The 20,840-nt window shown below is 49.6% G+C and overlaps 1 protein-coding gene across 1 annotated transcript; it reads right to left on the reverse strand.

The window, feature by feature from the left end:
* Positions 1–766: 766 nt before the first annotated feature.
* Positions 767–19,375, reverse strand: snrpa1 (small nuclear ribonucleoprotein polypeptide A'). Its single transcript, XM_067971185.1, has 5 exons — positions 19,191–19,375; positions 18,328–18,475; positions 4,621–4,699; positions 2,030–2,076; positions 767–893 (listed from the first exon to the last, which is right to left on the reverse strand). Exons 1-5 carry the CDS (start codon positions 19,273–19,275, stop codon positions 785–787), a joined length of 468 nt encoding a protein of 155 aa, XP_067827286.1. The 5' UTR covers positions 19,276–19,375; the 3' UTR covers positions 767–784.
* Between the last annotated feature and the right edge of the window lie 1,465 nt (positions 19,376–20,840).

Here is a 20,840-nt window from a genome sequence, read left to right on the forward strand (position 1 = left end):
CTATGAGAAAAGATTGGATAGACTGAGGTTGTTTTCTTTGGAACAAAGGAGGCTGAGGGGAGATTTAGTTGAAGTGTATAAAATTATGACAGGACTAGATAGAGTGGATAGGGAGGACCTATTTCCTTTAGCAGAGGGGTCAGTGACCAGGGGGCATAAATTCAAAGTAATTGGTAGAAGGGTTAGAGGGGAGCTGAGGAGAATTTTTTTCACCCAGAGGGTGGTGGGGGTCTGGAACTCACTGCCTGAAAGGGTGGGAGAGGCAGAAACCCTCAACTCATTTAAAAAGTACTTGGATGTGCATTTGAAGTGCCGTAGCCTACAGGGCTACGGACCAAGTGCTGGAAAGTGGAATTAGGCTGGGTGGCTCTTTTTCAGCTGGCACGGACACAATGGGCCAAATGGCCTCTATCTGTGCCATAACTTTCTATGATTCTAGAATATTGCTTGTAAAGGAGGAATGTTAAAGGGTACGGAGAGCAAGCAGGAGAGTGGGATTAGACTGGGTGGAGAAAAACACTGGTGTAGAGCGGGGGAGAGGGGGAGCACTACGGGTAGTCTTTTTCCTTACATCCTTAGATTTCAGAAGAGACACACTCATAGAATTAAACTCATTCACTTAAACAGGCTCCAATGGACTTCCAACATCAACTACAAACAAAACAATTCTTTTCCCGTAAAAAGAAATTAGATACAGTATTCCAGGGAAGAAGATTTGCAGATCTTAAACTGCAAAAATGCAACAAACAATGCGACCAAAATGCATTGCTGCAGTCGGTCTAAGTCATACCTTCAGCTTAACTTTCTGGAAATCCAGCACTCTGACCTGGGGAGCTTTGTGGATCACGTACAGGCGATAATGTTTCTTGCTCGTCACAGGGTTCCTCAGGAGGCTGTAAAGCAACGGTGTTCATCACTTAAACTGATCCCCTCATTACAGCCAAAACTCACCAAGTGGAAAGGGAGAGCAGGTAAATGTAGGATTGTGTGTAATAGAATAAGTTGATAGCTTGACATAGGTAAAGGGTATCACGGCATAAAGGGCTACAGTAAAAGGATGAAATGTAGAAACCGCAGATGTACATTGCGTGTGATTCAGTAGAAAGCTTAGAACATCTGGTGAGAAATAATGCTCAATATTAATGTCTGTATTACGAGAGTGTATTCTGTGTGATGCATGGTTTAGATCAGATCATTAGGATTCTGCAGGCCAAAACAAAGCATGCAGGATATGTTGTCAGTTTAAGGCAATTTAAGCAGCACAAAGGATCTGTATCGAGAATTATGTCCAGTTTGGAGACAACATGTTGGGTTTAAGTTGCTATTATTCTAGGAAGTGTGAAGTGTACGTGGTGCAACGCTGCCATCTCCTGGTGTAGTTGCATATGACACACAGGGATCAGACAACGTTAATCTCAGAATTTAAGGTGGCAAATCCACCCCAAGGTTATCTTGCTCCTACAAGGAACCCTTGTTACTGTTTTCATAAGTCCCAAAGTCAGAAATTCCTTTCTTATACTCAAAGGCCGTTCCAGCCAACACCCAGACACAGTAATTAGGTGACTGATTTTACACAATTCCAACTGCTGGAAGTTTGATATTTTTACTTTTATGGCATTTCCTACTCCCATCACATCAATCTCCCTATAAATGAATAGATCATTGCTACTAAACAATAAAATTAAATAGGATACTTAGGATATTTAAGGAGCTAATTGGATATTTATTCATTACTTATTAATTGCCATCAAAAGCAGATACATGCCAGACACCAGAGTAGTATAGTTGCAAATAGCAAGTATATTCACAAACATACAGGCTACTTCAGATGTACTGCCTCAGACCACTGGCTTAAATGTAGCAAATACCAGCAGTCACCACCAGCAAGACCAAATTCTGAGAAACCGTGAGACAGAATGCTGCCTCGCACTGGCCCAACAGCATCAAGCCCCGATCAGGTTCTCATAGAAATGACACTAGTCAAAATATCAGTGCATCATTTGTTTAATGAAGAGCAGCACAAACTCACCTCAGGAAAGTGAGGGACTTAATGGTTGAAAGTGTATCCAGATCCCCCTGCAGACAGATGGAAGACGAGGATGAGCAGGTTAACATTGGAACTGTTCCCAAACAGGCAGCAGTAACTGAAAATATTTTTTAGATGGGCTAAAAAAGGTGAATCAGAAGTACACACAGCCATGCTCTAATTTTAAGGTTATGCCCCCTTGTTCTGGACTCTCCCACCAGAGGAAATAGTTTCTCTCTATCTACCCTATCAATTCCTTTAATCATCTTAAACACCTCAATCTTCTATACTTGAGAGAATACAAGTCTAGTCTATGCAACCCGTCCTCGTAATTTAATCTTTTTCGCCTCGGTATCATTCTGGTGAATCTGTGCTGTACCTCCTCCAAGGCCAATACATCCTTCCTGAGGGGCAGTGCCCAGAGCTGAACACAGTATCTCCAGATGGGGTCTGACCAGAACTCTGTGCCACTGATGTATAACATCCACCCATTTCTATTCCAACCCTCTTAAGATAGAGGCCAACATTCCATTAGCCTTTTAAATTATTTTTTGTACCCACCTGCTTAAAGTGATTTCCGTACTTGAACCCCTAAATCTCTCTGCTCCTCTAGTTCCAGCTTCTCACCATTTACTGACAGGGTGGAGAAGATTAAAGCAGCACTGGGTGAAATGTCAGTGCCCAAACACCAGATGCCACAGGCAGACGCTCACCTGGTGCCACAAACCCAGACAGGCAACTTCCTAAACTCAGAGAGGGACCAGGGCTGAAGACAAATATCAGCCATATCTGCTGATTGCGTTAACAGATGGAGAAGTCTAGAATTAGAGATGAAGGTTCAGCAGGGGCCAGCTGCAGACTAATGCCCCCTCTGCCCTACTGCTTCCAGGCGTTGTGGACATCAGACAGACAACAGCATTTATAAAAAATGCTAGACTTGCCTGAAGTAAAGCTCTGACAATTCAATCTCCAGTTTCTTCAGGAAAAAGCAAACTCAAATCCCCTCAGTCTGCAGGAACACACTTCTACCCATCCAGGACATGCCCACCGGGACACGCCCACAACACAGGTAGACAAGTGCCGTGTGGTAAAAATACCGAGTCCAGTTTTGGGCTTTTCAGACAGACTGAAGCCTCAAAGTAAAAGCTTTAAATTAAGACAGTAAAAGACAAACAGACTTCAGTGGATAAATGTAATCATGTTATTGTGAAATATGTAATTTGTTTTAATTTTAAATTTTGTTTATAGTCTTAGTAACTGAAATAAAGTGCCAGAAGAATTTTTTTTCAAAAACTATGAAATGATTTGAAGGTTACACACAGGTTTCCCATTATAAAATGTTTACATAGACAGTGTCTATTATAAATATTGATGTTACTGGTGGATAGGAAGTGCCTGCCAGACATTTTGAACAGTTAGATATTTGTTGCGAGTCGAGGGCGGCTGCGCCCGCGCCAACCCGAGGGGAGGGGGGAGGGGGGCTGCGCCCGCGCCGACCCGAGGGGGGAGGGGGGCTGCGCCCGCGCCGACCCGAGGGGGGAGGGGGGCTGCGCCCGCGCCGACCCGAGGGGGGAGGGGGGCTGCGCCCGCGCCAACCCGAGGGGGGAGGGCGGCTGCGCCCGCGCCGACCCGAGGAGAGGGGGGAGGGCGGCTGCGCCCGCGCCGACCCGAGGGGAGGGGGGCTGCGCCCGCGCCGACCCGAGGGGAGGGGGGCTGCGCCCGCGCCGACCCGAGGGGAGGGGGGAGGGCGGCTGAAAAGCAGAAAGAAAATATTTGAGCCATTTGCAGTACTTGCTGGATTGTGAGTGCCAGTTCTGTCGCTGGTTTGCGATTGGTGATTTTTGCTATTTTTAATTTGTTCACATTTATTCAATCAGATCTTTGATTGGCTCAAATAACCGTTTTCTGTTAAGATACCAATCGTGTTTTACCCCTACGGACACCTGAGGCAAGACTTAACTAGAAAAATATTTCAATCTGAGTTTGAAGAAAAGACTTGCATTTATAAAGCACCTTTCACTACTTCAGGACGTCCCAAAGTGTTTTACAGCCAATGAAGTACTTTTTGAAATGTAGTCACAGTGCATAGGAAGATCCCATAAACAGCAGTGAAATAAATGACCAAATCATCTGTTTTTAATAATGTTGGTTGAGAAATAAATATTGGCCAGGACACCAGGGAGAACTCCCCTTCGAAATAGTGTCATGGGATCTTTAACGTCCGTCCGAGAGGGCAGATGGGGCCTTGGTTTAACGTCTCATCCGAAAAACAGCATCTCCGACAGCGCAGCACTCCTTCAATACTGCACTGAAGTGTCAGCCTGGATTTTGTCCTCAAATCTCTGGAGTGGGACATAAACCCAAGGCCTTCTGACATAGAGGCGAGAGTGATACCCACTGAGTCACAGTTCACAGGCCTAGAGTAGAAAGTTCTACAATCTGCTTCAACTACTTAAGTATGCAGCCCGGAACAGAGATTGTGAAGGAAGAGGCAGTCACTGAGCACAGGAGGGGTTGAGTTTAGCTGCCGATTACAACATGCAGGATTACTGACAGCACTAATTATCCACATTTCAGAAGTACGTGCAACTTACCAGCTCCTGAAGGTTGTTGTTGGTCAGCACTAACTCCCGCAGGTTCGGTAAAGCCTGCTCAAGGCCCTCACCTATCCGACTGAAACAAAGATTTATTTTACAAACAGTTCAATTCGGCAGAACGACATGTCCCAACATCCTGCATACTGTTTAAAAACTCTCTGCCAACACTTTGTTAGTTCACATTTCCTAAAGTAGCCCTGGATTTCTAAAATCTTTTTTCCTTTTTAGCATATTGAACATAACGAGTTATAGCCATCCCACACACCAAATATTAAACTGTGATGCACTCCTTATTTGGGCATCACTAGTGCGAGACATCCTTCACCTACACACTGCTACCGCCAGACGGACTCCCTAAGCTCCAGCCCCCAGAAGTACCGTTCACACAGCCCCAGCGAGCTGCCAACGTCCCTCACCTTCCTCCTGGATAACAAATGAGTTCGGAATCAGGCACCATTTTCCCTTCTTTCTATATTTAAGTAAATAATTAATGAAACCCAGGTGCCCTTCTCCATTGATTCCACAAACTATTCCCACCAACTCCTTCCACTCCACTGAACCTGTTCCCCAACCTCCACGGCCCCCGCTCCCATTAAGTGCCTTTCCTGCCACTACTCATAGAATCATAGAAAGCTATGGCACAGAAGGAGGCCATTCGGCCCATCGTGTCCGTGCCAACCAAAAAGAAGCTATCCAGCTTAATCCCACTTGCCAGCACTTGGTCCGTAGCTCTGTGGGTTACAGCACTTCAGGTGCACATCCAAGTACTTTCTAAATGAGTTGAGGGTTTCTGCCTCCACCACCCTTTCAGGCAGTGAGTTCCAGACCCCCACCACCCTCTGGGTGAAAAAATTTCACCTCAGCTCCCCTCTAATCCTTCTACCAATTACTTTAAATCTATGCGCCCCGGTCACTGACCCCTCTAAGGGAAATAGGTCCTCCCTATCCACTCCATCTAGTCCCGTCATAATTTTATACACTGAAATTAAATCTCCCCTCAGCCTCTTTTGTTCCAAAGAAAACAACTCCAGCCTATCCAATCTTTCCTCATAGCTAAAATTCTCCAGCCCTGGCAACATCCTCGTAAATCTCCTCTGCACCCTCTCTAGCGCTATCACATCTTTCCTGTAATGTGGTGATCAGAACTGTACACAGTACTCAAGCCGTGGCCTAACCAGTGTTTTATACAGTTCATTACTGGGTCTTCAGAGATCGATCCTGGAGTCTGTAACCTCCACCCACCCCCCCCCCCAACTCCCCTCCCCACCCAAGGGAATGGAGGCTGAACACTCTTTGGCTGCAATCAGGCTGTATCGATGAAGTTGGACGAGGAACTGTTATAACGGACTCTGAAGACACGCTCATGGGCGGAGATGATTATCCCCATGGGGAAACCCCCGGTAAAAATCTTCACCCAACACTGGGTGGATCAGATAGTGACTGTAAATCAGCACGTGTCACAGCTTGGAACGGTCTGATAAACAGGGAAACAAACTTTACACCAAGTCAGACTGTAAATCTGAAATAAAGAGAGAGAATTCTGCAAAGGCGATAACTCTGTTTCTCTGTCCGACCTGCTCAGTGTTTAGAATCTTACAGCACAGGAGGAGGCCATTCGGCCCACTGTGCTGTGCCGGACCTTTGAAAGAGCCATCCAATCAGTCCCATTCTCCTGCTCTTTCCCCAAAGCCCTGCAAATTTTTTCCCTTCAAGTATTTATCCGATTCCCTTTTGAAAGTAATTATTGAATCTGCTTCCACCGCCTTTTCAGACAGTGAATTCCAGATCATAACAACTCGCTGCGTAAAAAAATTATCCTCATCTCGCCTCTGGTTCTTTTGCTAATGACCTTAAATCTGTGTCCTCTGGTTACCGACCCTTCTGCCACGGGAAACAGATTCTCCTTATTTACTCTATCAAACCCCTCATGATTTTGAACACCTCGATTAAATCGCCCTTTAACCTTCTTTCCTCTGAGAATAATTCCAGCTTCTCCACATAACTGAATTCCCTCATCCCTGGTACCATTCGAGTAAATCTCCTCTGCACCCTCTTCAAACCTAGACATCCTTTCTAAAGTCTGGTGCCCAGAATTGAACACAATACTCCAGCTGAGGCCTAACCAGTGATTTATAAAGGCCTAACCCGTGATTTACCGTAACATCCTTGCTTTTATACTCTATGCCACTATTTATAAAGCTAAGGATCACGTATGCTTTCTTAACAGCTTTAAATATATAACTGGAGGAGGGCAAATTTCATTGAGTTAAAAAGGGATCTTGCCCAGGTGGATTGGAATCAAAACTTGTTAGGCAAAACAGTAATTGAGCAATGGGAGGCCTTCAAGGAGGAGATGGTTCGGGTACAGAGTGGACACATTCCCACGAGGGGGAAAGGAAGGACATCCAAAGCTAGAGCTTCCTGGGTGACTAAAGATAGAGAGATCAAAATGAAACAGAAAAAGGAGGTTTATGACGAATGTAAGGTTCATAATACAGTGGAGAACCAGGCTGAATACAGAAAGTACAGAGGAGATCTAAAAAAGGGAATAAGAGGGGAAAAGAGAAAGTACGAGAATAGATTAGCGGCTAACATAAAAGGGAACACAAAAGTATTTTATAAACATAAATAGTAAAAGATTAGCCGAAGGAAGAATGGGGCCAACTAGGAACAAAAAAAGGAGATCTTCTTGTGGAGACAGAGGGCACGGCTGAGGCACTAAATGAATAAATCGCATTGGTCTTCACTAGAGAAGAGGATGCTGCCATTGTAACAGTGAAGGAGGAGGTGGGAGGGATATTGGATAGGATAAAAATAGATAAAGAGGAGGTACTTAAAAGATTGGCAGAGTTCAAAGTAGAAAAGTCACCGGGTCCAGATGGGATGCATCCTCGGTTACTGAGGGAAGTAAGGGTGGAAATTGCAGAGGCTCTGGCCACAATCTTCCAATTCTCCTTAGATATGGGGACAGTGTCGGAGGACTGGAGAATTGCAAATGTTACACCCCTGTTCAAAAAAGGGGGGAGGGATAAACCCGGAAATTACAGGCCAGTCAGCCTAACGTCGGTGGTGGGGAAACTTTTAGAGACAATAATCTGGGACAAAATTAATTGGCACTTGGAAAAGTCTGGGAAATAAATGAAAGTGAGCACGGATTTGTTAAAGGAAAATTGTGTCTGAAGAACTCAATCAAGTTAGTTAATGAAGTAACGGAGAGGGTTGATGAGGGTAGTACGGTTGATGATGTGTATATGGACTTTCAAAAGGCATTTGATGAAGTATCACACAATAGACTTATCAGCAAAATTAATGCCCACAAGATTAAAGGGACAGTGGCAGAGTGGATACAAAATTGTCTAGGAGACAGAAAGCAGAGAGTAGTGGTGAACGGTTGTTTTACAGACTGGAGGGAAGTTTACAGTGGTGTTCCCCAGGGGTCAGTATTAGGACCACTGCTTTAACTGTCCTAGCCCTGAACTCGCATCTTTCTCTAGTTTCTCTCCTCTCTCCCCTCATGCCCTCTCCGAGCTCATCTTGACCATGAGACCCACCTCCTATTCCCTCGACCCCATTCCCATCAAACTGCTGACCACCCAACTACCCTTCCTGGTCCCCACTTTAGCTGATACTGTTAACGGTTCCCTCAGGTACTGTCCCCCTCCCCTTTAAATCTGTCATCACCCCTCTTGACTCTCCTGTCCTTACAAACTACCTCCCCATCTCCAACCTCCCTTTCCTCTCCAAAGTCCTTGAACATGTTGGCACCTCCCAAATCCATGCCCACCTTTCCCGCAACTGTATGTTTGAACCCCTCCAATCAGGTTTCCGCCCCTGCCACGGTACTGAAACGGCCCTTATCAAAGTCACAAATAACATCCTATGTGACTGTGGTAAACTAACCCTCCTCATCCTTCTCGACTTGTCTGCAGCCTTTGACACGGTTGACCACACCGTCGTCCTCCGTTGTCCAGCTGGGTGGGACTGCGCTCACCTGGTTCCATTCTTATCTATTCAGTCATAGCCAGAGAATCACCTGCAATGGCTTCTCATCCCGCTCCCACGCCGTTACCTCTGGAGTCCCCCAAGAATCTATCCTTGGCCCCCTCCTATTTCTCATCTACATGCTGCCCCTCGGCGACATCATCCGAAAACACCAGGTTCGACACGTACGCTGACGACACCACCTCTCTCGACCCCTCCACTGTCCGATTTGTCACATTGCTTGTCCAACTGGAGGAGCAAAAATTTCCTCCGACTAAATATCGGGAAGACCAAAGCCATTGTCTTCAGTCCCTGCGATTTCACCCTCTCACTGGCCACTGTCTGAGGCTGAACCAGACCGTTTGTGACCTCGGCGTCCTATTTGACCGAGATAAGCTTCCAACCACATCTTGGCTCCATCACCATGACCGCTTATTTCCACTTCTGTACCATCACTCATCTCCACCCCTGCCTCAGCTTATCTGTTGCTGAAACCCTCATCTAAACCTATGTTACCTCCAGACTGGACTATTCCAATGCTCTCCTGGCTGGCCTCCCATCTTCCAACCCCAAAGACTTGAGCTCATCCAAAACTCTGCTGCCCATATCCTAACTCGCACCAAGTCCCGCTCTCCCATCACCTGTGCTCGTTGAGCTATATTGGCACCCGGTCCGAGAGGGCCTCGATTTTAAAACTCTCATCCTTGCTTTCAAATCCCTCACCCCTCCCTCTCTCTGTAACCTCCTCCGGCCCTACAACCCTCCGAGATCTCTGCGCTCCTCCAAGTCTGGCCTCTTGCACATCCCCGATCTTAATCTCTCCACCATTGGCGGCCGTGCCTTCAGCTGCTTAGGCCCTAAGCTCTGGAATTCCCTCCCTTAACCTCTCCGCCTCTCTCATGTCCTTTAAGACGCTCCTTAAAACCTACCTCATTGACCAAACTTTTGGTCAGCTGACCTAGTATCTCACGTGACTCAGTGTAAAATTTTGTTTATCATTCTTGTGCAGCACCTTGGGACATTTTACTACTTTAAAGGCACTATATGAATGCAAGTTGTTGCTCTTTTTGTTAGATATTAATGACCTGGGATAGAGGGTATAATTTCAAAATTTGCAGATGACATGAAACTCGGTAAGTGGTAAACAACGTGGATGATAGTAACAGACTTCAGGAGGACAGAGACAGACTGGTGAAATGGGCAGACACATGGCAGATGAAATTTAATGCAGAGAAGCATAAAGTGATACATTTTGGTAGGAAGAATGAGGAGAGGCAATATAAACTAAATGGTACAATTTTAAAGGGGGCGCAGGAACAGGGAGATCTGGGGGTATGTGTACACAAATCTTTGAAGGTGGCAGGACAAGTTGAGACGGCTGTTAAAACAGCATATGGGATCCTGGGCTTTATTAATAAAGGCATAGAGTACAAAAGCAAGGAAGTTTTGCTAATCCTTTTAAAAAAAACACTGGTTCGGCCTCATTTGGAGTATTGCATTCAATTCTGGGCACCACACTTTAGGGAGGGTGTCAAGGCCTTGGAGAGGGTGCAGAAGAGATTTACTTGAATGGTACCAGGGATGAGGGACTTCAGTTATGTGGAGAGACTGGAGAAGCTGGGGTTGTTCTCCTTGGAGCAGAGACGGGGTTCAAAATCATGAAGGGTTTTGATAGAGTAAATAAGGAGAAACAGTTTCCAGTGGCGGAAGGGTCAGTAACCACAGGACACAGATTTAAGGTAATTGGCAAAAAGAGGGGAGATGAGGAAACTTTTTTTTTAATACAGCGTGTTCTGATCTGGAATGCGCTGCCTGAAAGGGCGGTGGAAGCAGATTCAAAATTAACTTTCAAAAAGGGAATTAGATAAATACTTGAAAGGAAAAGATTTGCAGGGGAGTGGGACTAATTGGATATTTCTTTCAAAGAGTAGGCACAGCATGATGGGCTGAATGGCCTCCTTCTGTGCTGTACCTACTATGATACTATAACCTTAAGTACCTCCTCTATCTATTTTTATCTTATCCAGTATCCCTCCCACCTCCTCTTTTACTGCTACAACGGCAGCATCCTCTTCTCTAGTGAAGACCAATGCAAAGTATTCATTTAGTACCTTAGCCGTGCCCTCTGCCTCCACAAGATGATCTTTTTTGGTCCCACCCTTCCTTTGACCACCTTTTTACTATTTATAAAAGATTTGAGTGTTTCCTACATTATAACAATGACCACAATTCAAAAGTAGCTCATTGGCTGCAAAGTGCTTTGGGACACCCCAAGGTCGTGAAAGGCGCGATATAAATGCAAGTCAGAAACACGAGTCCTAAACTTAAATAAAGCCAATTACCGAGGTATGAGGGGTGAGTTGGCTAAGGTAGATTGGGAAAATAGATTAAAGGGTATGACAGTTGAAAAGCAATGACGAACATTTAAAGAAATATTTCAATATTCTCAACAAGTATACATTCCATTGAGAAATAAAAATTTCACGGGAAAAGTGATCCATCCGTGGCTAACTAAAGAAGTTAAGGATAGTATTAGATTAAAGGTTTACATAGAATGTGCAGCACAGAAACAGGCCATTCGGCCCAACTGGTCCATGCCAGTGTTTATGCTCCTCATGAGTCTCCTCCCTCTCTACTTCATCTCACCCTATCAGCATATCCCTCTATTCTTTCTCCCTCATACTTATCAGGCCGCCCCTTAAATCCATCTATGCTCTTCGCCTCAACTCCTCCTTTTGGTAGAAAGTTCCACATTCTCAGCACTCTCTGGATAAAGAAGTTTCTCCTGAATTTCCTATTGGATTTATTACTATCTTATATTTATGGCCCCTAGTTCTGGTCTCCCCCGCAGGCTATTTGGGGGGTAAATTTGAACCCCCAAGGACGGGTGGGTTGAGGGTGGGTGGGAAGGCAAAAACCGTAAAATAGTAAAACCCGACCCCAACTCGCTTCCAACCCGCCCACTTCCGGTTCTAATGGAGGCAGGTCAAGGGCCAGGCGACCAACCCGCTCTCAGGAGGCGGGTCAGTCAGTAAAATCTTTTAAGAGGCTGCGGCCCTCCATTTTAATAGGTTTTTTATTTTTAATTCCTGGGGACCGGGATCCCCTTCACGCCATTAAGAGGAGGTGAGAAGGCCCGGATCAACAGGTGAGTGCCTTTGTTGCACTGCTTGTGTGCCCAGAGCAGCAGGAGTGTTTCCTCCAGGTCGAACAAGCTTACTCGCTGCGATCGGACCCCTGCAATCGGACAACCACCACCCCGCCCCCCCACCATGATGTCTGATCACCCTGATCTATCCACGCACCCTCCCCCCACGATAACTCTGACCCCCCCGATGACCCATCCCCCTGATAACCGACCCCCCTCGCTTCCTCCAATGACCTGCCCCAAGCCCCCTAATGTCAGACATACTTGCTGGCATCCGCTCCCCATCTGCTTTCCCATCCGACAGGCAGCCAACCTGTCAATCCGGCTGTCGCACGGGAAAGCTGTAGAAAAAAATTTAAAAGATGCCCAGACATCAAAATAGTCAGGAACTCCAGGAAACCCACACTTCCGGGTTTTCCCGTCCGGAAATCCTACCACCACCCCCCCCCCCACATCCCGGCTCTCTCCATGGCTCGGTGAAAATCCAGGCCTATGCCTCTATTTATAAAGCCCAGGATCACGTATGCTTTTTTTAACAACCTCATCAACTTGTCCTGCCACCTTCAAAGATTTGTGGATGTGAACCCCCAAGTTTCTCTGTTTCTGCACCACCTTTAAAATTTTACCATTTAGTTTATATTGCCAAATAGCAGTGGAATTGAAGAAGCCAGCTCAATAATCATAGAATGAGTTGGACAAAATATGCCTGTGGCCTCAACAATGTCAGATGAAATTTAATGCAGAAAAGTGCAAAGTACGGCACATCAGAAGGAAAAATGGGTGATGCAGGCACTCCAGGAATGATGCTGAAATAGGGAAGGATAAAGTTGAGAGAGACCTAGGAGCCATAGTCTAAACGCTCGACCACTGCAGAACAATCAACAAAGCCAATAGAACGTTGAACTACATAGCCAAAACAGTAAAACACAAGTCACAGGCAGTCATGATCAAACTGTACAGTGCTCCGTTCAGGCCCCATCGTGAGTACAGTATCTAGTTCTGGTCTCCGAGGCTCAAGGAAAACATTCATGTGCTGGAGGAAGGCTATTCAACTGTGGGAGGCATCACAGCAAACCTGCCCCTATCCTCAGCACTCACTCATGCACACACACAGCTGACTCTTCCACCCCTCCCCCCACTCTAGTAATATTGAGGCCCATTGTAGTTCTTCAAAGATACTTTGGCTGAGATCAGCGAACTCAGACAGACTAGGTATATAACCATTAACCACTGGTTACAAGTCGTTGATTACTTGGCAGTTAGCACCGGGCATTGGATTTTGGGCGCTTATTTTAGGAATGATATCAAGGCCATGGAGATGGCGCAGCAAAAAAAGGCCTATAATGTTGCCTAGAAGAGCAGTAAGCCTGAGGAATGGGAGAGTTTTAGAAACCAAAGGACGACCAAAAAATTGATGAGAAAATAAAATATGAAAGTAAACTAGCAAAAAAATATAAAAACGGATTGTAAGAGCTTCTACAAGTATGTAAAAAGGAAGAGAGTAGCAAAAGTTGGTCCCTTAGAGGCTGAAACAGGAGAAATTATAATGGGGAATCAGGAAAAGGCAGATGCGTTAAACAAATATTTTGTATCTGTCTTCACAGTAGAAGACACAAAAAACATACCAGAAATAGTGGGGAACCAAGGGTCTAATGAGAGTGAGGAACTTAAAGTAATTAATATCAGTAGAGGAAAAAGTACTTGAGAAACTAATGGGGCTAAAAGCTGACAAATCCCCAGGACCTGATGGCCGACATCCGAGGGTTCTAAAAGAGATAGTGGATGCATTGGTTTTGATCTTCCAGAATTCCCGAGATTCTAGAATGGTCCCAGCAGACTGGAAAGTAGCAAATGTAACCCCGCTATTCAAGAAAGGAGAGAGAAAACAGGAAACTACAGACCAGTTAGCCTGACATTAGTCGTCGGGAAAATGCTGGAATCCATTATTAAGGAAGCGGTAAACAGGGCACTGAGAAAATCATAATATGATTAGGCAGAGTCAACATGGTTTTATGAAAGGGAAATCATGTTTGACAAATCTGTTAGAGTTTTTTGAGGATGTATCCAGCAGGGTAGATAAAGGGGAACGTGGATGTCGTATATTTGGATTTTCAAAAGGCATTCGATAAGATGCCACATAAAAGGTTGTTACACAAGATAAGGGCTCATGGGGTTGGGGGTAATATATTAGCATGGATAGAGGATTGGTTAATGGACAGAAAACAGAGTAGGGATAAACGGGTCATTTTCTGGTTGGCAGGCTGTAACTAGTGGGGTGCCGCAAGGATCAGTGCTTGGGCCTCAGCTATTTACAATCTATATTAATGACTTAGATGAAGGGACCGAGTGTAATGTATCCAAGTTTGCTGACGATACAAAGCTAGGTGGGAAAGTAAGCTGTGAGGAGGACACAAACAGTCTTCAAAGGATATCGACAGGTTAAGTGAGTGGGCAAAAAGGTGGCAGATGGAATATAATGTGAGGTTATTCATTTTGGTAGGAACAATAGAAAAACAGAATATTTTTTAAACGGTGAGAAACTATTAAATGTTGGTGTCCAGAGAGACTTAGGAACCCTCATACAAGAGACACAGAAAGTTAGTATGCAGGTACAGCAGGCAATTAGGAAAGCAAATGGCACATTGGCCTTAGGGGGTTGGAGTACAAGAGTAGGGAAGTCTTACTACAGTTGTACAGGGCTTTGGTGAGACCTCACCTGGAGTACCGTGTATGGTTTTGGTCTCCTTATCCAAGGAAGGATATACTTGCCTTAGAGGGAGTGCAACAAAGGTTCACTAGATTGAATCCTGGGATGAGAGGGTTGTCCTGTGAGGAGAGATTGAGTAGAATGGGCCTATACTCTCTGGAGTTTAGAAAAATGAGAGGTGATAGAGTCATAGAGCACGGAGAGAGGCCCTTCGACCCATCGTGTCCGCGCCGGCCATCAGCCCTGTCTACTCTAATCCCATATTCCAGCATTTGGTCCGTAGCCTTGTATGCTATGGCATTTCAAGTGCTCATCCAAATGCTTCTTGAATGTTGTGAGGGTTCCTGCCTCCACAACCCTTTCAGGCAGTGAGTTCCAGACTCCAACCACCCTCTGGGTGAAAAAGTTCTCTCTCAAATCCCCTCTAAACCTCCCGCCTTTTACCTTGAATCTATGTCCCCTTGTTATAGAACCCTCAACGAAGGGAAAAAGCTCCTTAGTATCCATCCTATCTGTGCCCCTCATAATTTTGTACACCTCAATCATGTCCCCCCTCAGCCTCCTCTGCTCCAAGGAAAACAAACCCAATCTTCCCAGTCTCTCTTCATAGCTGAAGCGCTCCAGCCCTGGTAACATCCTGGTGAATCTACTCTGCACCCTCTCCAAAGCGATCACATCCTTCCTGTAGTGTGATCTCTTTTTTTAAAATTCGTTCTCGGGATGTGGGCGTCGCTGGCGAGGCCGGCATTTATTGCCCATCCCTAATTGCCCTCGAGAAGGTGGTGGTGAGCCGCCTTCTTGAACCGCTGCAGTCCGTGTGGTGACGGTTCTCCCACAGTGTTGTTAGGAAGGGAGTTCCAGGATTTTGACCCAGCGACAATGAAGGAACGGCGATATATTTCCAAGTCGGGATGGTGTGTGACTTGGAGGGGAATGTGCAGGTGGTGTTGTTCCCATGTGCCTGCTGCTCTTGTCCTTCTAGGTGGTAGAGGTCGCGGGTTTGGGAGGTGCTGTCGAAGAAGCCTTGGCGAGTTGCTGCAGTGCATCCTGTGGATGGTACACACTGCAGCCACAGTGCGCCGGTGGTGAAGGGAGTGAATGTTTAGTGTGGTGGATGGGGTGCCAATCAAGCGGGCTGCTTTATCTTGGATGGTGTCGAGCTTCTTGAGTGTTGTTGGAGCTGCACTCATCCAAGCAAGTGGAGAGTATTCCATCACACTCCTGACTTGTGCCTTGTAGATGGTGGAAAGGCTTTGGGGAGTCAGGAGGTGAGTCACTCGTCGCAGAATACCCAGCCTCTGACCTGCTCTCGTAGCCACAGTATTAAAATGGCTGGTCCAGTTAAGTTTCTGGTCAATGGTGACCCCCAGGATGTTGATGGTGGGAGATTCGGTGATGGTAATGCCGTTGAATGTCAGGGGGAGGTGGTTCGACTCTCTCTTATTGGAGATGGTCATTGCCTGGCACTTATCTGGCGCGAATGTTACTTGCCACTTATGAGCCCAAGCCTGGATGTTGTCCAGGTCTTGCTGCATGCGGGCTCGGACTGCTTCATTATTTGAGGGGTTGCGAATGGAACTGAACACTGTGCAATCATCAGCGAACATCCCCATTTCTGACCTTATGATGGAGGGAAGGTCATTGATGAAGCAGCTGAAGATGGTTGGGCCTAGGACACTGCCCTGAGGAACTCCTGCAGCAATGTCCTGGGGCTGAGATGATTGGCCTCCAACAACCACTACCATCTTCCTTTGTGCTAGGTATGACTCCAGCCACTGGAGAGTTTTCCCCCTGATTCCCATTGACTTCAATTTTACTAGGGCTCCTTGGTGCCACAATCGGTCAAATGCTGCCTTGATGTCAAGGGCAGTCACTCTCACCTCACCTCTGGAATTCAGCTCTTTTGTCCATGTTTGGACCAAGGCTGTAATGAGGTCTGGAGCCGAGTGGTCCTGGCGGAACCCAAACTGAGCATCGGTGAGCAGGTTATTGGTGAGTAAGTGTCGCTTGATAGCATTGTCGATGACACCTTCCATCACTTTGCTGATGATTGAGAGTAGATTGATGGGGCGGTAATTGGCCGGATTGGATTTGTCCTGCTTTTTGTGGACAGGACATACCTGGGCAATTTTCCACATTGTCGGGTAGATGCCAGTGTTGTAGCTGCACTGGAACAGCTTGGCTAGAGGCGCAGCTAGTTCTGGAGCACAAGTCTTCAGCACTACAGCTGGGATGTTGTCGGGGCCCATAGCCTTTGCTGTATCCAGTGCACTCAGCCGTTTCTTGATATCACGTGGAGTGAATCGAATTGGCCGAAGACTGGCTTCTGTGATGGTGGGGATATCGGGAGGAGGCCGAGATGGATCATCCACTCGGCACTTCTGGCTGAAGATGGTTGCAAACGCTTCAGCCTTGTCTTTTGCACTCACGTGCTGGACTCCGCCATCATTGAGGATGGGGATGTTTCCATAGCCTCCTCCTCCCGTTAGTTGTTTAATTGTCCACCACCATTCACGACTGGATGTGGCAGGACTGCAGAGCTTTGATCTGATCCGTTGGTTGTGGAATTGCTCTGTCTATAGCATGTTGCTTCCGCAGTTTAGCATGCATGTAGTCCTGAGTTGTAGCTTCACCAGGTTGGCACCTCATTTTTAGGTACGCCCGGTGCTGCTCCTGGCATGCTCTTCTACACTCCTCATTGAACCAGGGTTGATCCCCTGGCTTGTTGGTAATGGTAGAGTGAGGAATATGCCGGGCCATGAGGTTACAGATTGTGGTGGAATACAATTCTGCTGCTGCTGATGGCCCACAGCACCTCATGGATGCCCAGTTTTGAGCTGCTAGATCCATTCTGAATCTATCCCATTTAGCACGGTGGTAGTGCCACACAACACGTTGGATAGTGTCCTCAGTGCGAAGACGGGACTTCATCTCCACGAGGACTGTGCGGTGGTCACTCCTACCAATACGGTCATGGACAGATGCATTTGCGACAGGTAGATTGGTGAGGACGAGGTCAAGTAAGTTTTTCCCTCGTGTTGGTTCGCTCACCTCCTGCCGCAGGCCCAGTCTAGCAGCTATGTCCTTCAGGACTCGGCCAGCTCGGTCAGTAGTGGTGCTACCGAGCCACTCTTGGTGATGGACATTGAAGTCCCCCACCCAGAGTACGTTTTGTGCCCTTGCTACCCTCAGTGCTTCCTCCAAGTGGTGTTCAACATGGAGGAGGACTGATTCATCAGCTGAGGGAGGACGGTAGGTGGTAATCAGCAGGAGGTTTCCTTGCCCATGTTTGACCTGATGCCATTGAAACATATAAGATTCTGAGGGGGCTTGACAGGGTAGATGCTGAGAGGTTGTATCCCCTGGCTGGAGAGTCTAAAACTGGAGGGCATAGTCTCAGGATAAGGCGTCAGAGATTTAAGACTGAGATGAGGAGGAATTTCTTCACTCAGAGGGTTGTGAATTTTCAGAATTCTCTACCCCAGAGGGCTGTGGATGCTCAGTCATTGAATATATTCAAGACTGAGATCGATGGATTTTTGGACTCTGGGGGAATCAAGGGATATGGGGAATCGGGCGGGAAACTGGAGTTCAGGTTGAAGGTCAGCCATGATCTCATTGAATGGCGGAGCAGGCGGAGGGGCCGAATGGCCTACTCCTGCTCCTATTTCTTCTGTTCTTAAATCTTTCTCTCTTTTTAAGTTACCCGCTAATCCATTCTGATTCTCCCTCTGCTCGAATTTCAGTTCTTCTATTATTTTTGTACCGACAGCACAGGAGGCCGCCATTCGCTGGCCGTTTGAAAGAGCGATCCAGTAGGTCGCGTCCCCCCGCGGGCGGGGAGCGGGCTCCGGGCTCCGGCACTCACCACACGCGGTTGTTGTTCAGCAACAGGCTCTTCAGTCTCCGCAGCAGCGGGAATCCGTCCAGCTTCCGGATCTCATTGTCCGAGAAATCGATGGAGTCGAACTGATCGAGAGTCGCCCCCAAATTCTCCACCACCGGGATCTTATACCCTGGAAAACAGCGAGACCAGTCACAGCCCGGCCCGCAGCTCACCCCCTCCCGCTCACTCCCTCCCGCACCGGCCCCCAGCTCACCCCCTCCCCCCCGCACCGGCCCCCAGCTCACCCCCTCCCCCCGCACCGGCCCCCAGCTCACCCCCTCACCGGCCCCCAGCTCACTCCCTCCGCACCGGCCCCCAGCTCACCCCCTCCCCCCCGCAGCTCACCCCCTCACCGGCCCCCAGCTCACTCCCTCCGCACCGGCCCCCAGCTCACCCCCTCCCCCCCGCACCGGCCCCCAGCTCACCCCCTCCCCCGTCCCGCACCTCAGCTCACCCCCCCCCCGCACCGGTCCGCAGCTCACCCCCTCCCGCTCACTCCCTCCCGCACCGGCACCACCACCCCCACCCCCGCCCGGGGGGAGAAACAGAGGCCCGGGGGAGGGGGAGGATTGGGGCCCGGGCCCGGGGGTGGGAGAAGAGTGAGGCCCGGGCCCGGGGGGGGGGGGGGGGAGGAGTGAGGCCCGGGCCCGGGGGGGGGGGGGGGGGGAGGAGTGAGGCCCGGGCCCGGGGGGGGGGGGGGGGGGGAGGAGTGAGGCCCGGGCCCGGGGGGGGGGGGGAGGAGTGAGGCCCGGGCCCACCGCAGGCCTGTTCCTGAGCCGCGCGCTTTTATTTAAAGTGCGGCCCTTCGCTGCGCCTCAGGCCCCGGGCCCGCCGCTCGCACTCACCCCGCAGGTCGAGCTCCCGGTCCCGCACCGGGTTGGTGTATTGAGCCGCCAACTCGATCAGCTCCGCCGTCAGCTTCACCATCATGGAGCGGGATCGCACACTGCCTCACTCCCACACTGCACCGGGCCCGACCTCACTCCCACACTGCACCGGGCCCGACCTCACTCCCACACTGCACCGGGCCCGGCCTCACTCCCACACTGCACCGGGCCCGGCCTCACTCCCACACTGCACCGGGCCCGACCTCACTCCCACACTGCACCGGGCCCGGCCTCACTCCCACACTGCACCGGGCCCGACCTCACTCCCACACTGCACCGGGCCCGGCCTCACTCCCACACTGCACCGGGCCCGGCCTCACTCCCACACTGCACCGGGCCCGACCTCACTCCCACACTGCACCGGGCCCGGCCTCACTCCCACACTGCACCGGGCCCGGCCTCACTCCCACACTGCACCGGGCCCGACCTCACTCCCACACTGCACCGGGCCCGACCTCACTCCCACACTGCACCGGGCCCGGCCTCACTCCCACACTGCACCGGGCCCGACCTCACTCCCACACTGCACCGGGCTCGACCTCACTCCCACACTGCACCGGGCCAGACCTCACTCCCACACTGCACCGGGCCCGGCCTCACTCCCACACTGCACCGGGCCCGGCCTCACTCCCACACTGCACCGGGCCCGACCTCACTCCCACACTGCACCGGGCCCGGCCTCACTCCCACACTGCACCGGGCCCGGCCTCACTCCCACACTGCACCGGGCCCGGCCTCACTCCCACACTGCACCGGGCCCGACCTCACTCCCACACTGCACCGGGCCCGGCCTCACTCCCACACTGCACCGGGCCCGGCCTCACTCCCACACTGCACCGGGCCCGGCCTCACTCCCACACTGCACCGGGCCCGGCCTCACTCCCACACTGCACCGGGCATGGGCCGCTGGCGATTAAGCATGCGCAGTGCGTATCCCAGGCGGCGGGCACGGAGGAAAATGAAAAGGGGCGGGTGAGGGGGGGGCGGGGGGAGGAGGGGAGGAGGGGGAGGGGAGGGGAGGAGGGGGCGGGTAGGGGAGGGGAGGAGGGGGCGGGGAGGGGAGGGGAGGGAGGGGGCGGGGAGGGGAGGGGAGGGGAGGAGGGGGGCGGGGAGGGGAGGGGAGGAGGGGGCGGGGAGGGGAGGGGAGGAGGGGGGGGGAGAGGGGAGGGGAGGGAGGGGGGGAGGGGAGGGAGGGGGGGAGGAGAGGGAGAGGCGGGCGTTCTGTGACGGGCCACGGGGGGACTCCAAAGGCTGAAATTGTTTTCAGTCCTCGCCGCAAACTCCGTTTCCTCCCCCTGAGGCTGAACCAGACCGTTCACAACCTCGGCGTCCTATCTGACCCGAGCTGAGCTTCTGACCCGTCCCCTCTCCATCACCAAGACCGCCGACTTCCCCCCCGTAACATCGTCCGTCTCCACCCCCGGCCTCAGCTCATCCGCTGCTGTGTGCCTTTCACACCTCTCGACTCAACTATTCCAATTCTCTCCTGGCGGCCTCCCATCTTCCACCATCGATAAACTTGAGTTCATCCAAAACTCTGCTGCCTGTATCCCGACTCACACCAAGTCCCGTTCTCCCATCACTCCCTGTACTCGCTGACCTACATTG

Source organism: Heptranchias perlo, chromosome 34, assembly GCF_035084215.1.
Source record: "Heptranchias perlo isolate sHepPer1 chromosome 34, sHepPer1.hap1, whole genome shotgun sequence".
NCBI classification, from domain to species: domain Eukaryota; kingdom Metazoa; phylum Chordata; class Chondrichthyes; order Hexanchiformes; family Hexanchidae; genus Heptranchias; species Heptranchias perlo.